The sequence below is a fragment of the Empidonax traillii genome, unplaced genomic scaffold, assembly GCF_003031625.1.
Source record: "Empidonax traillii isolate 1590-97213 ecotype Southwest subspecies unplaced genomic scaffold, ASM303162v1 scaffold97:size1219025, whole genome shotgun sequence".
Classification (NCBI taxonomy): domain Eukaryota; kingdom Metazoa; phylum Chordata; class Aves; order Passeriformes; family Tyrannidae; genus Empidonax; species Empidonax traillii.
Window position 1 is genome coordinate 730,964 of NW_020955290.1, and position 15,648 is coordinate 746,611.

Sequence of the window (15,648 nt, forward strand, 5' to 3'; positions counted from 1 at the left end):
TAGTTGAGTGTGTGATAACTTGCCCTTCTGGTTAGGTGCATTTTCTGGAATCTTCTTTTGTTAAGTGAAGAATGGGCCAGAATATGAGTGCCTGGGGCTAATCAGCATGTCAGTCTCATAGGTTGCAAAGGTTCTGGCTTCTTGAGAGATTCCAGTTCCAGCCTTTTTAACTTTCATATATGAGGCACACACATGTTGGCCTAATATAAAGTAATTTTAGAGATTAAATGGTAGTTGTCATTACAGAGTATTTGTTGCCAATGAGGTAAGAATGAACACCAAAATAAGAGTTGTTCAATTTGTTCAGAATTCTCTAACATATGTTAGAAAAAAAATATTAATTTTAAAAATCCAGCAGTTTTTAGTCAAAAGACTAAAAAGACTTTAAAAAGTCTTCAAAAATTGCTCCATTTTTGAGGTGCATTCAAGAGACCTGCCTTTCTGAAAATTCTACACAGCCAGATGATGTACATGCAAAGAGGAGTGTGGCCTTGAAAAATCTTTGTCCAGTTTCTTTTTAACCTATGATGTGCAGCAGTCCTCTAGGAGTATATTTGGTATGTCCAAACAAAATATCAACTTAGCTTCTTTTATTTTTGATGTTGCCTGTCCCTAGGTGTGCCTTTCTCTCGGAGAAGAGGTTCTGGATGATAAAGCACATACCTGAATCAAAACACAAAATGGTGTAAGAACAAGAGAGTAGAGTCCAAACTGTCTTCAATAAATAGGAGCAGTAGGAGCTTCATCTGGCAACCTTGCACAGTTCCTTCCACTTAGGAACAGAACACTGCATCATAAAGTTGAGATCCTTCAAATTCATGTTAAAGTCAATGACAGAACAAAGACTTGTCTGTAATCTCCAAATTTTTCAAAAGTATTTTGGTGATGAGGAGAAGGGGCCGAGAAGGGGCCTATTTACATGCGGGTTTTGGAGTGGGCTAATAATTAGCTTGAATAATCAAGCTGTAAAAGTCCTAATTTAGATATAACTTCTCATCCCAGCTTGCACAAAGAGTGAGCAATAGTTGCACAGGACAAGAGTATAATCAAATGGAAATTGATTTTTTAAAAACCCAACAAAACAAAAAAGGAAAGCTTCCCTATGTAGCTGTAAGGCCAGGACCACTGAAAAAGTTCTTATTGCTTTGTTTTTTATGGCTTGTACACATTATGTATCTTACAAATTCAACACTGGAAATCAAAACAGGTATTGATGCACTTCCCTGCAGTGATCTGCAGAAGATGTGGCAGAGACAGTTAGAGTTTGTGAAAGGCACAATACTAACTTGATTCTTTGTTGCCATAAACATCCCAGATGCCTTGGGACTCAGCTTTCTGAAAGATAAGATACTTACCTGCAAAGAGCACTAGCAGGTACATTTTCAGAACATAGGGGAAGTAGATTGAGAAGGCGAATGGAAATGGTAGCTTGATGGAGTATGTGCCAAAAGATTCAAAATAAGGCAGTGATACATAAATTGCAAATGCTGTAAAACATGGTAAATCCTTAGTCAAAAGGAGGTGGAAGATCATCAAGAATCTTTGTGTAACTGTTAATTACTTTTAAAGCACAAACAACTGTATTGTATATACCTATACATTCATCTACATATATATTCACATGCATATGAACATTTTCTCCTTTACTTCAGTTTCGTAGGTCTGAGTTGCTAATTGCTCTTAGTACTAGAATTAGCAAGTATTTCCTATTTAGTGTCAATCCTGTAGTTACAGTGCTTTCAGTGTGCTCTCAATGGACACTTTTCTTGGAGTAAGTATGATGACCTGCTAAGTATGGCCTAAACCAGTAAGGTCAGCCTCAGTGGGAGAGAAGGCAGCTTTGGAACTTGCTATTTAATGTGCTCAGTCTGGAATGAGCACATTCGAATAATGTGGGAGAATCCATTTGTCTTTTACAAGAGTATTTTTCTGCTTTACTCAGAAAAATGAACATTTTCCTATATTGTTAAAAAACAATCCAAAACCAACCAAACAAAAACCCCACCAGAGGTTCAAACCCCAAACATCAGAGAGCCCCTATTGAAGATAAAAGAGCAGAGAGGTGACATACAGGTTAATATGAAGGTACATAAACATTTATGACAACTTTGGCAACACAAGAAGTGCCTTAAACACAAATGGCAGTTGAAATGATCACATTTTATTGAAGAATATTGAGGAAGCAAGTTGTTGGTACCTTTCCCACATCCTTACCTTTAGCCAGAACTGAAAGAGGATAAAGTGGGATGCAGAGTGAGAAGTTGAGCCATGTCAGTGGTAGGTAGTATATTCCCATCCTTGCCAACATGTTGTAAGTGTATCTGCAGCAAGAGAAAAGCAGATGACCTCAGAGGGCATGATGATGTCTTTTGGAATAAAGAGACGCTATTGAAAAACCCAAAGGAATTGCAGAAGAGGTTGGAGCTGCCTATCTCAGTAAATTTCAGAGTGAGCAACGGTTTTGTTTGGGCTCCATTATCTAAAAGCAGATGGTTCATTGTTTTGAAGAAGGGGTCTGTGGTGCTACCCCAGAGCAGGTAGACAGCAATAGAGTCCTCCTGATGGAAAGCTCTATCAGAAACATCATGATTTCACACTGATCCATTAGAAAGTTAATTTCAGATGAGGATATCACAACTGGGAGGTGCAGGTAGAATATGCCTATCACTTGGGACTGAGAAAATGGTAATTTATGACTGCTGAGCTAGCTGGAAAAGGCTAAACAGGATGGTAATTGCAGGAACTTAACCTTCTGTAGTACATCTGCCCCTCTCCTAGACCTCAGAAAGGTAGTAGGAGTAAAAAAAAAAATTGTGCTCCAGTGTAATTCATCATTATGTTCTTACTGTGGCTGTTACTGTGTCTCACTGGGAGACCAGAATGCCTAGGACTTCAGATCCAGAGGTGAGCTAATCCTGGTTTGATCTTAAAGTGGTACAGGCACTTTCCAAACACTGAGAAACAGATCTGATTGCTCTGTGGTCTTACTAGAGATACAAAAGCCTGTTACCCAAGATTTTCTGACAGATGAAACCAGCATTAAACAAACCTTCTCTATTCCTGTCTTATTAATTGTTTAACTTCGCATCACACCTGGACTGTGCAAGAGTGTGATAGGCTGTAACTGTACCATTTTCTCTCATTGCCTTCTGAAACCTCAGGATTGTCTCAATTTTTTATTATTGTTGCTTTTAAGGCTGAATCTCAACCTGATACAAAACAGGAAAAGGAAACAGCTATTCCCTCTCTATACAGCTCCATGGGCTGTATACTCCATGGTATAAGCAGGAAAGATCAGGTATAGAAAACCTTGCAGAATTTGCTCATGGCCACCATTAGTAATAATGCACAATAAATAGCCCTTCAGGGATATTTATGTCCCTGAAGGACTATGTGGAAGAACTTGTAATATTTCAAGAGTAGTTGGTTGGGATAGATCCCTTTGCACTTTTAGACGTGGATGTTTCTTTGAGATATTAGGACGTGACACTGATGCTGTAAAAGAAATCAGGCAATAATTCTAAACCTGTATGAGTTGTAATATGTTATTTGAATTGGTCATTTGCTGCTATAGACTACAGTATTTTGCTTACTAAGCAACTGCCGTTACTGCTGTGATGCTGTAGCGTGTTCTTTAGCAATGGTAGAAAATCAATGATGCTTTGATAGAACTACTGTGCACTGACAAGACTTTACAGACAATGCTGTTTATATCTTTGGCATCTCTCCAGCTGCACAGAACCCTTTCATTTCAGATTAAGTTCTACTTTTTTAGCCTTACAAGTTTCAAAAATAATTGGGATGGAGCAATAATCAAAATAAATAATATACATAGTAGTCTATTAACACATGTAGTACAGATAATCTGAAGCTGACTTAAAATCTCTACTAATTCTGATGCTTTCCTTTTTTAGATTTCTTTTACAACATGCATTTCCTTTGCTGCCTAAATCCATATTTTTCAGTCAGTCCCCTAAGAAATATGTTTGTAGTAGCAGAAAGCTATTTTAGCAGAAAGAAAAAAAGATTTTGCTGCCATCCATAGGTTGCTGTGAGGGCTATGTCTTCTTAAATTCTTCTTAATTCTGTATGTTTTACCTGCTGTAAGTCTGCAAACTGAGGTGCATAGAGGCTTATGTTACATTTGAGAAGTATGTTTGTTGTCCTTGTGCTGTGATTTGTGCCCTACTACACCAAAATGCTCATCTCTGCTGCAGGACCTCTTGGCTTTTTGGAAAGCACACGTGCAATTAACCTATATTAGTCTTTTCATTTTAGCAAGAAGTTCTGCTGGTGCCTCACTGTGCTATCAATCTTGGATCAAAGTGGATAAAAACAAAAAAAGAAATAAAGCAACAGGATCATAAATCAGTTTCGGAAATTGTTGTTCCTTGGAAGGTAGTTTTGATTTCCTTTTAAATTTTTGTTGAAAAAGGCGAAGCCTTTGAACTACAAATGATAATGCATTATGTTACTGCATTACTCTGTCTTATATTTTTAAGTCACTCTGCCTCTTCACCATGTGGATTTTTATAAAAACCAGTAAGTAATTTATAAGGTTCAAGCTTTGCTTAAAGTGGATAATATGCTTTGCCAATTTTGAAACAATTAAATGAGCCTGCTGCACAGTAAAGGTGGGGTTCTGCTTGCAAGAATAACCTGTTTTTTGATGCTGACTTCTTACCTGATCACATCTAATAAATTCCAAAGGAAAAATAAAACACACACGACATATTTCCCTTGAACTTCTTCCTGACTGTTGATGACGACAAATAAAACAATTATTCTCTCAGTGATCTGAAAAGAAAAGAGAGGTTTGAATTCAGGTAGCACCTTCTGTAGCTGTTATTTCTGTGCCTTTGTGGCAAAATAGTAGGCCACAGGTGGATCCAGTTTCATTTATGCAAATTCAGCAGTAGATGTTTTGTTTCTTGATCTCCTTTTGTTCAAGATCCCATTAGCCTTCACAGGCAACTGGGCACTGCTGGCTGCAGCATCACAGATCTGCTGTGGTAAGTGTGGAGGTTTGCTTGCCAACCAGCATGACTTGGGTTTGTAGCCTAGGAAACCTGTGGCTGAACCGGATGAGGTCGTGGAAGCAAGGACTACTCCCACTGCACAGTGGTGCCTGGAGGGCCAGCAAGGATGAGCTCCCTTGCTTATAGGCTGTGTGGGAGGCAGTGGGTTACAGAGGGCCCTTCTTGGAGGGTTAGTATGCCAGAAAGTACTAATCTCGCACTCCCAGCTCTGTTTTCCATAACTTACAGATTTGTATCTCAAGGCATCTCTGTCACGTAAGATTTGCAGAAAGAGGGAGGAAAAGCAGAATTCCTGTCTTTCTTTCCACCTTATTCCTGACCGGGGGAGGAGGGTTTAAGCTTGTCACTTATGTGAGTGATTGCCATAGTATTTATGCCCTAACATTTTTCTAGTGGTTGAACTTTATCTGACCCACAAGGTATGCCTTTACAAATGAAGAGATAAAAGTGGATTAAATGGGCAGTGTCCCCAGCTTAAAATAAATACTTCTGTGGTACTGAAGCTCACAGAATCAAAAACAAGTTTGTCTTTTTGCAGCTTTCCTGGAAAAGTTCCCTAACAGTATCCATGCCCTGCCCTGCTAAGTAAATATATTAGTACTGCCAAGAATTTGCTTGTCAGGCTCTCCCAGAACATTACCAATGCACTCTGATTTACACTTCATTTGAAAGTATTGAAGGAGAAAACATGCATGAAAATATTAATCGGTGTAGCTTCATTGTTTTAGTTTTTTTTTTACCCACTGCCATGTCTTCCATAAGGTACCTTAGGTTTAATGATTTCACAGGTTGAGGTGTCAAGCCAGTGAAAAGTTACAAAATGAAAATGGATTACCAAGGTTGTTTTTATAATCACAGTATTTCTTCACTGGTTTCCTCTTTTGTACTTACTCCTTCCTTAAATGAAATAAGAAATTTCCCTATAAGCCAATTTGTGTGGTAATTTTGCTACAAAATGTTTATGGGTTCCTGCATGGATCATTTTGGGACAAACTTTTTTGCAAATCGCATCTGTTGGATAAAGCAGCCTTCACTATTCAGCAAAATTACGTGAGAGCAATTTTTCATACAGAAAGAAAGCATGTCTATCCCCTAGGGATCTGGTTCCTCATCTTGGAAAGCTCTGAGGGCCCACAACAGCTAAAAATGGTTTAGCTGCCTCTCACCCTATCCTAACTGTCATCTTCTGTTGCTGGTCCCGTAGGTCTGTAACTGAGGAATTGATTTCCAAAAAGGTCAGATGTTGACAGACTTCTGTGTATATGGGTCAAGAAACAGAAAGTGAGAGGTCCTGTGTTTGTACAGTGATGCCAAGGAACTTGACAAAACATGGGGGAACTGGAAGTATTGATTTGGGATCTGAAACCAGATAGAACAGAGGTAGGAGAAATGTTGGCAGGACAACCATCACAAGAGGGAAAATAAAACGAAGGTGAAAGCAGTGTGAGCACTGAATGGACTTGTGTGCAGGAGAGAACAGATAAAATAGACATGAGATAAAATTGTTAGATGAAGGGTGGTAAAGAGTGCAGCATTGGTGATATGGGCATTTTGTTACTGACCCTAAAATCAGACTGAGATGTGGAGAGAGAGTTCTGCAGTGTTGTTAATAAAGAGCTATTTCAGGGAGTTGCCACAGGAAATTGTCCTAAAGACCAAGGCTATTTCATGATAATGAAAAGAATGGACATGTTTTTAGATGTTAGAGCTGGAAGATTTTCCAAATGGTCACTTGCTTTTCAAGAACCAGCTTGGTGGAAATGTGTTGGAAAACAGCATGGGTCAAGTGATCAGAATCTGATCCCATTTCAGTGAGAAAAAAGACATGCAGCAGGAAGCCACCATCCCCAGTTTCAAAAGAATGTGCACTGGCCAGTGAGACAGTGTGGCTATAGAGACCCACAGTTCAGCCTCATGATCTGGGAGTGGAAGAGACTGTGGATTTTCTTCTCTCATTAAGGCACAAGCAGAAACACGAGAGGCGTATTTCCTCCATCAGAGGATTCATGCTTGGGAAGGGGAGTGATGGAGGCACTCATCTCTACTATTTGCATATGATGGAAATTGGTAATCAGACTGTAAACTATGTTAAGCACCTGCAAGAGCAGGAAGCTGAACATGACACAAAGCTGGCCCCCTGTAGATCTTCTGTTCCCGTTAGACTGCAGCCTCATCTGGCAAAGCATGGGATGCACAAAGCAACCACCAGACACTGAACCAGGAAATGACCTGTGGCCTTACTCCAGAGCGTCTGCAGGCAGGCCACAGACCTGGCTGCTCAGAGCAATTGTAATGTCCCCTTGAGGACAGACAGTGGCATCCTACCTCTTTTTCTGCATAAATCAGGGGGTTGCCTGCCTGCTTGCCTTTATTCCCTTTCATGACATGTTCTTTCACAGCTCATACCTTTAGGTAGCCTGCACAAATCAAAGGTAGAAGCAGGGGTTAGTCAGAGAGTGGGGACCTTTTCTGCAAGTGACAAGCTATTTGAAGAAGAGGAGATTCCAGTAAATGTCTGTTGATACTGTGCCCCTATACACACCATATCTGTATACATATATACATGGAGTCATGTACATATATAAATATACACACGTGTGCATATACACACATATACACACATAGATAAAAAGCACATGCTACTGCTCAGCAATGGATCATTTCCTGTATGGATCATCCATCCTTGAATGAATGAAAATATGGAATTATCTTTTGCTGCTCTGTTGCTTAGGAAAAAAACAAACCAGCAAATCTCCAGGTCTCATGTTTTCGTATTCATAAAAAGAAAATATGTGCTAACATGTCACAAGGCATAATTACAATGGTTTCACTTTTCTTTCCTTCTTTAAAATCAAATCGGAATTTCCTTCCTCTCCCAGCACTGATTTCTCACAGAATACAGCAAGTTCTGTAGAAGGGCATAAATTTCCACAAGGCAGCCTGTGTTTTTGAATCAAGTAAGTGAAACAGAGAAAATTTGGCTAGCTGAGGTTTGGGCAGGAGCAGGCAGCACATTCACTTCCATTTTTTAATTACTATGACTGCAGTATCGTACTTGGTAGCTGAAACTCTTAGATGGCTCTTCAATTCAGTGAATGTTAAAAACAAAACAAAACCAAGGTCAGAAAACTGCTACTAAATATTTAAAGCTAAAAATGAATGGTTTTATCACTGTATTACAGTGTTTGTGGTTTGGTAAATCAAATCCTGTTTGCACAGGATGAAGAACTGGTGTTTTGTTCAGAAAACCACCAGTCTTTTTTTTTTTTTTTTTTTTTTTAATCTTTCCTCTCTCCTTACTAAGGTACCAGTCCCTGGCCAGACTGTCACATTTTATTATCTTCTGTTTTGGCGACAAGGGCATGTTGTCCTGCCCTTCTCCCCAGCTCAAGCTGCAAATAAGAGACATCCCTTTTGCACCAGCTTTTTGACCATGACCTGTCTTGCCTTCCCCCGGCACATCCATCACATCAGATTCATGTTTCTTTCATGGTGTGACTTGGCCTTGGCCTACCTAACCCTTCTCAGGTGCCTGGTGGCCTGAGATTGTTCCCTCAGTGAGGAAATTCTGGATGAGTTTTTCCAGAAAATAGCTCTGAGTTTGCTTTTCCACTATATATAACATGTATCTCAAAGTGTTTTTCTTAAATGCTACTATCCCATGACAACTGCCTGAAAGAAGGTTGTATAGAGGTGGAGGTCATTCCCTTCTTCCATGTCTCAAGCAAAAGCACAAGAGGAAAGGGCCTTTAGTTGTGTGAGGGGAGGTTCATATTACATGTTAGAAAATTTTTCTCACTGAAAGAGTGGTTAGGCATTGGAATAAATTGCCCAGGAAGGTGGTATAGTCACCTTCTCTGGAAGCGTTCAAGAGGTGCCTCATGTGGCACTTGGAGATACGGTTTAGGGGTGATTATGGTGGTGCTGGGTTGACAGTTGGATGCAATGATTTGAAGATCTCATTCAAATTTGATGATTCTGTTATATGCCCTGTGAACCCTGAACAGCATCAGAACCTCTGGATGTTGGCACCATTTGTCTGGGTCTGTGAGGGCAGAGACTTCTGCTGCAAGAACATGACAATTCTCCTTTCTTTCTCCTCCCAGCATTAATTCTTCAGCTCCTAAATTTCTCTGTCTTAATCAATTCTTTTCCTTCCATGATCTGCAAACCATGTTTCAGGAGGCTTGATGTGCTGGTGGTTTTCTCACTGCCATCCTTTTGCTACCCCACAAAATCTTGTCATGTTCTTGTCTATAAAATAATTATTCATTTGTTGGTGAAAAAAGGCATGGAAAATAATTAGATATTGAAACTTGGGTTCTGAAATGCTTCTGGCTATAAACAGGTTGGCTGGGGAGATAGTAGCCTCAGCCACTTATGCCCCAGAAATGAGAGCTGACCCACTTCTGCAGGTAGCCACTTATCTGGACATCTTCTGAGTCTCTGCTGTTGTGGGCCAAGGCATGTGGCACTTACTATTCAGTTTTGCTCAAAAAGAAAAAAATTGAGAGGACAGCTCCTTCCCAAGCAACCCAGTTCTGAGGACTCAATTCCTGCAGTTACCAAACTATCTCAGCAGACCAGGCTCCCTGAGGAAGGGTGCAGATGAACATTCAGGGTAGTTCAGCCTGCGCTTGTCCCCAGGGGGAGCCATGGCTGACATGTAGGTCATGAAGACAGTTTTGAGAAATGAACTTACCTGCAAAAACCTGGGGAGCAGACGGCTTTTGTCAATGCCAGTGAGGATGTGTAGGATCTCCAGTATAGATAACAATTGGCAAACACGCATTACAAGTCCTATGGAGTAAAATGTGTCAGCCAACGAATCTACAGACAAAGCAAAGATGAAAATTAGAGGATGGTTATACAGTAATGTTCTGGAGCAACTGCTGGGTTAGTTCTTGCCCTATCACCACTGGAGATTTAGAGAAATAAAGTTCACACATTACCAAACTTTTGGGTAGCAGAAGCCAAGCTTCAGGGAGTGAAGGAGGCAGTCCACTCCATGTGTGGCTCTGATGCAAAGGCAAGGAGCTGAGAAAATAATTAAATGCCCTATATTTAATCATGGGCATACACTGAATGTGTTGTTTTAGAGATACTACTTTGGGAAATTTCTAAATAAGAGGAAATGTTGAGCAAATCCACGAGGAATGTCTAAACATGAGGAGATGTTGAGTTCCTGCCTGTATCTGTACCCATGGCACTGCCTAAAACAAGTAGACCAGAGAGGAGGCATTTTATATGCCTACAAGTGTCCACCACCATAAATCATCACTAGTTTTCTATTTTTGTGTCTTAACCCCAGGCAATAGAAAGAGGAATACGTTGTAATGTTTTTGGAGATAGAGAGTCATGTGCAATAACCACTATCATCTTCCCTCCTGGTAACTTCAGTAAGATTAATATTTGCCATAATGACTAGACCTAGTCACATTTAGGTCTATATCTAAGTCAAATGTTACTAGCATGCTGCTGAATATTAAAGCCCATTAGCAAAATGAGTTTCATTCCTTATGTGACAGGGACAGAACATAGGTACCACTAATTTTTTCAGCCTTTTTAACCGAGTATTTTCCTAATTGAATTATAGTCACATATTCAGAATCTTAACTTAATCTCTAGTTTGATATTTCTCTGTCTGTCACTGCCTCTTAAAATGCTTAATGAAAATAGAGAAAGAATCTTACCTTCTCCAAATGTCATGAACCTGATGATCATATTTGTAAATATCCATGAATGTCCACAGAATTGCATTAAGTCATACACAAACAGGTACATGTTCATGGTAAAGCTGTGGAAGTGAAAATAGTAAAGCAAACCATGTGACTTACAACAACATTGTAAGAAATTGCACCCTCTTTGGACGTGTTAGTAAATCAAAGAAAAAGAGCTGAAACTGAGAAGAGCCCTGCTGAGAAGGACTTGAGGGTGCTGCTGGGTAAGAAGCTGGACATGATCCAGCAATGTTCACTTGCAGTCCAGAAAACCAGTTGTATCCTGGGCTTCATCAAAAGCAGCATGGCCAGCAGGTCGAGAGAGGTGATTCTGCCCCTCTGCTCTGGTCTGTGAGACCCCACCAGGAGTGCTGCATCCAGCTCAGGAAGGACATCAACGTGTCGGAGTCCAGAGGAGGGTCACCAAGATGATTAGAGGGCTGAAGTACCTCTCATATGAGGAAACATTAATAGAATTGGGAATGTTCAGCCTGGAGAAGAGACGGCTTCTAGTATTTGAAGGGAGCCTACAATAAAGGTGGAAAGAGACTATTTACAAGCGTATGTAGAGACAGGACAAGGGGGAATGGTTTCAAATTGAAATAGAGTATGTTTAGATTTAAATATTATGGAAAACTTCTTTACTGTGAGAGTGGTGAGGCACTGGAACAGGTTGCCCAGAGAAGTTGTGGATGCCCCATCCCTGGAAGTATTCAAGAGCAGGTTGGATGGGGCCCTAAGCATCCTGGTCTAGCAGAAGGTGTCCCTGCTCATGGTAGGGGGGCTGGAACTAGACAATTTTTAATGTCGCTTCCAACCCAAACCATTCTATGATTCTGTGAAACGTAAAAAGATCAGTGAAAACTGTCTCTGAGTGGTCGCAAAACAAAACTCTGCCTAACGGATCAAAGGCTCTCTTTGAGGCTATACCTGGGATATGCCCAGAAAACTTTTCTGAGTTTCCACCAATCATTAGGGTGAGCTATGGCCGTAAAGTGAAGTTTGTGCCAGAGGAAAAAGTAACTTAACAAAGATACTCCACCGACTGCTGGATTCAAGCTGCATTTCATAAAATCAATCTTCTGTTGGAGCAGAAGCACTTTTGTAGCTATTCTAACCTAATTTTCATGGATAATCTGACTTTTTGCAAAACTTCAAATGCTCTGGAGATCCTTAATTACCCGTAAATGTATTTTCTTCTGGCCTATTCTGAAGAGAGATGCTTGCTGTCCTCCAGCTATAAAAAAGACTGTCTACCTTCTTGGGAAATTTATTTGTTAATTTTGCATTAGAATCTATCTCCTGTGTCTCCTGTGTTTGGCCTATTGATTTCCTACCCCAATAAGTAGTACTCTCTTTAAGTTACCCCTTGATCCTGTGCGTTCATTCAGTCTCTGCCATCACACTTTATGTCATTTATATCTGTATAATAACAAACATAGTAAACTTCTGTGTTTTGGTAAAAGCCTATACTTCATTCCCAGCACTGGACCAAGACCATAAATAACAATACAGACTTATTCAAATTGATCTATATAAACTGATCTTCTAAATTTTTATTCTAAATAAGTCCCAGGGAGATCTTAAAAAATGCCTGTCTTTCTGTCTTCTAGTTATGCAGGATGGCTGCTATTCATATCATCACTTCTACAAGCACAACAAGATTTGTGGGGAAAAATATCTTTCCCAAGAGACATCAGTGCCCTTGGATATTACGAAAATAAGACATATAACTAAGGAATGCATTCCATATACCCTTCTTTTGGGAAAAGTATGATACAACTGAATTGTATTAAAGTTCAGTGAGGTCTATCTATACTGGCCTCAAATCCCATGTCTTTAATTACTGAATGACACTTTTTTCTATCTTGTGGTAAGAAAAAAGGATGGGAAACTGTACATTACAAAATGACAGAAAATTAGGAACATTGTTCTGATTTAAGGAACAATCTTATTACTGGATGGATAGAATGGGTATGGAAGTTACAGGAACAGTCATAAAAACCTTGAGGCTTTCCAGTCAGCAGCTCCACCACTGATACTGCCATATGGGCTTTGCCCTGGATGCAAGCTCAGCATATGGTTTCTCTCTTCTGAATTTTGGTTTGCTACATCTGTCTGTCATCCTCAGAAGTTGTCTTTTAGTGATTTGGTCATATTTTCCAGACTCTTCCTTCATTGGCTGGCTAGAAAACTGTTGTTTTCATAATCTTTAAACTACTTGATCTTGACTAAACAGGGAACAACCAAGAGGACATTTTTAAGTGCAGCCTCACATTAGTGTTTTTGCAATGTGGCAGCTGTTGCATTTAGAACCCATCATCTTTAAAATGTCCTGGCGACTGCTGAAATGCGTACACACTGCTGGCTTTTGTGGAGGGCTCCATATTCCCAGTGCCATGTAGAGATGTGCTGCCAGGCAGCGTGCTGGTGTTACCTGGTGGACAGATCCTGGCCCCAGTGCTGCCAGCAGCACAGCTCCCTCACTTGGTGATATTCTCCACTGTGTAAAGGAATAGTCTCATCTGAATATGCAGTTTCATCCTACTTTGTTAATCACTGCACAAAAGGTACATGAGACCAAACATAAGCCTTTCACAGAGGTGAAGTAATCTGCAGAGAATAAAAGGTGATTTCAGTGTAATAAGAAGAAGCTGAAATGTAACTGCTCTCTAAGGTGTTTCTCATCCAAAGGCTGAAGAAGGCTGAGGATAACTTATTTCACTGTCCCAGTAGTTTTGTATCACAACACAAAATTCAGCCATCTGCTAAATTGGTAAAGTCACTAGCAGAAGAAATGGGCTTTAGTTAGATTCCCTGCTCCCCTTGGTTCACATCATTCCACATTTACCTCACAGAACCTGCTTCTAGAGCACCCCTGTAGACAAAGCCCTGACTAGCAATCCACAAGGTAGCTGTTCAGTCTTGCTGGCTAATCTTCCAGATCTCACTTTGCCTCACTAGTGCCTGGTTTGCTGCTGCATTTCTCCCTTGTAGTGTGAGGTGTTTTAAGACTTTCAAGTTGCTTTCTTTTGAAGGCATTAGGGGATCACTACACATTTCAGTACTCTGCCTGCATTGATGACAGGAGAAACAAACAAACATGGGTCTTGCCGGAGACAGACACAGAAGGCCAGACTTGCTATCTTGCTGTTTTAGTTGTCAGTTTCTCCTTACTGTGACTGATTTTATGCCAAATGCGTTGAAATGCTAAGAATGCCGTTACCATACTTAGTATCAACTTTGCTTAGTGGAAAACTTTATCTGCTTTCTCTCTGAGCTCAAAACCTACAATACTAGATGAAGTGTAATAAATATCAGAACTAGCACGCAGCAGCATGGTTCCCAAATAGCCTCCCTTTCCTTCTAATCACCAGCAGAGATTTTACCATTTTTGCTTGCAAAGCCTGATGTATTTCTTCAGGCAGAAATGTCACAAAAGTGTAACTGTTGCATTTTATTATTTTTATCACGAAGGTCTCCGGTGTGTCTTAGTGACAACTATGATCCAAAGCAAGCATGGAGGTAGGTGCCCTCAGTGTCTGAAGGGTGGTCAGGACCATGTTTTCCTGTGAGCTAAGGTGACAGCACAGCAGAGGCACCCAGCTCAGGCCATCCCTTTGCCCCAGCTACATGTACCTTGCAGAGTGCCAGGATGAAGGCCACACTCGGGTCCCTCTCAGGGGGCATCCCAAGCAGGGTCCCTTGGTCCCAGGGCCCCACTTGAGCCTGCATGCACTGAGCACTTCCCTGCTGTCAGGGCCATTGCACTTGGCCATCTTCCCACATGCCCTGACTGCACACGAGGAACCAGCCCTTAGGCTGAAACCAGAGAGCAATGTTCCTTTTCTTATTTCAGCAGGAAATATCTGCTAGAAAAGCCCCTCTGCTGACACTGTTTCCTTTTAAGTAGTATTAAGTCATACTGGTCTGATCTTCTCTTCCTTCCCCCTCCCACCCTTGTGACAAGCTGAGAGTTCTGCAGCTCAGGAAGAAGAGAGCTGCTGAGAACTAGTAAAGCTGATGTACTTTTCTCCCACAGGCACATCCCACCCATTGTTTTTCCCCCTTCCTTTTTGCATTTGAGCAGTCTAGGTCAGCTGTTCTCGAGAGATATTACCTGTTGCAGGGGTCGAATACTTCTGCTGCTCTGAGCTTTCTCCTTTTTCCTCTCTGCAGCTGCAACAGCTGTTCGTTAGGAGATCACCCCTCCTCTTTCCTCTTTCCCCACCCGACAACTCGACGTCACTGTATGTAGCACTAAGCAGGAACAAAACTGCACTTCCTGAGAAAGAAGCTTCTAAACCCAAATGTCTCCATTACATTTGCTCTGTTCCTCACCCAGCCCAGCCTAGCCCGACCTAACCTAACCTAAATTGTTTGTTGCTGTTGTACGAGTAAGCTAGTCTGTAAATCCCACTAACCTTATCCCTTAACCCAGAAAAACATTTTGAAGGATTACTGGAGAGAATAAATGCATAATTAAAAAATTTTCTTTTATGTTTAGCATCATCACAACAACGATGCTAACAACACTATCGAATGACAAGGAAGACTACACAACATAAAAGGAGAACTTTAAATTATTTCATATAGAGAAAAAATCTTTATCTTATACTTCTTATCTAGATACTTTATCTTATACTTCTTATCTAGAAATGGTTTTCCATGTCCCTGTGAAATATGGGCACCACTGGCAGGAAAAATATGTGTTCATCCTAGTTTACTTCTGCCCTTAAGTGTCTGGGATATCTCATCATAAATCAGATGAAGAAGAATGCCTTAATGTTTTTATAAACTCCCTTCTGCCAATAAAGAAGTTTCCCCACAGCACTGGTGTTGAAATCCCATCCCATCCTACAGTGATATTTGAAATTTGATGCTATAAC

At 40.6% G+C, this 15,648-nt stretch overlaps 1 protein-coding gene across 2 annotated transcripts; it reads right to left on the reverse strand.

The window, feature by feature from the left end:
* Positions 1-299: 299 nt before the first annotated feature.
* Positions 300-14,916, reverse strand: HACD4 (3-hydroxyacyl-CoA dehydratase 4). Of its 2 annotated transcripts, none has more exons than XM_027881864.1 (7): positions 14,880-14,916; positions 10,733-10,836; positions 9,742-9,839; positions 4,685-4,797; positions 2,215-2,321; positions 1,356-1,487; positions 300-663 (listed from the first exon to the last, which is right to left on the reverse strand). In XM_027881864.1, the coding sequence occupies exons 2-7, from the start codon at positions 10,827-10,829 to the stop codon at positions 581-583; spliced, it is 630 nt and encodes a 209-aa protein (XP_027737665.1). In that variant the 5' UTR covers positions 10,830-10,836; positions 14,880-14,916; the 3' UTR covers positions 300-580. The 2 variants fall into 2 exon arrangements, with proteins under 2 accessions (XP_027737665.1, XP_027737664.1); XM_027881863.1 differs by having other exon boundaries at positions 9,742-9,869.
* Between the last annotated feature and the right edge of the window lie 732 nt (positions 14,917-15,648).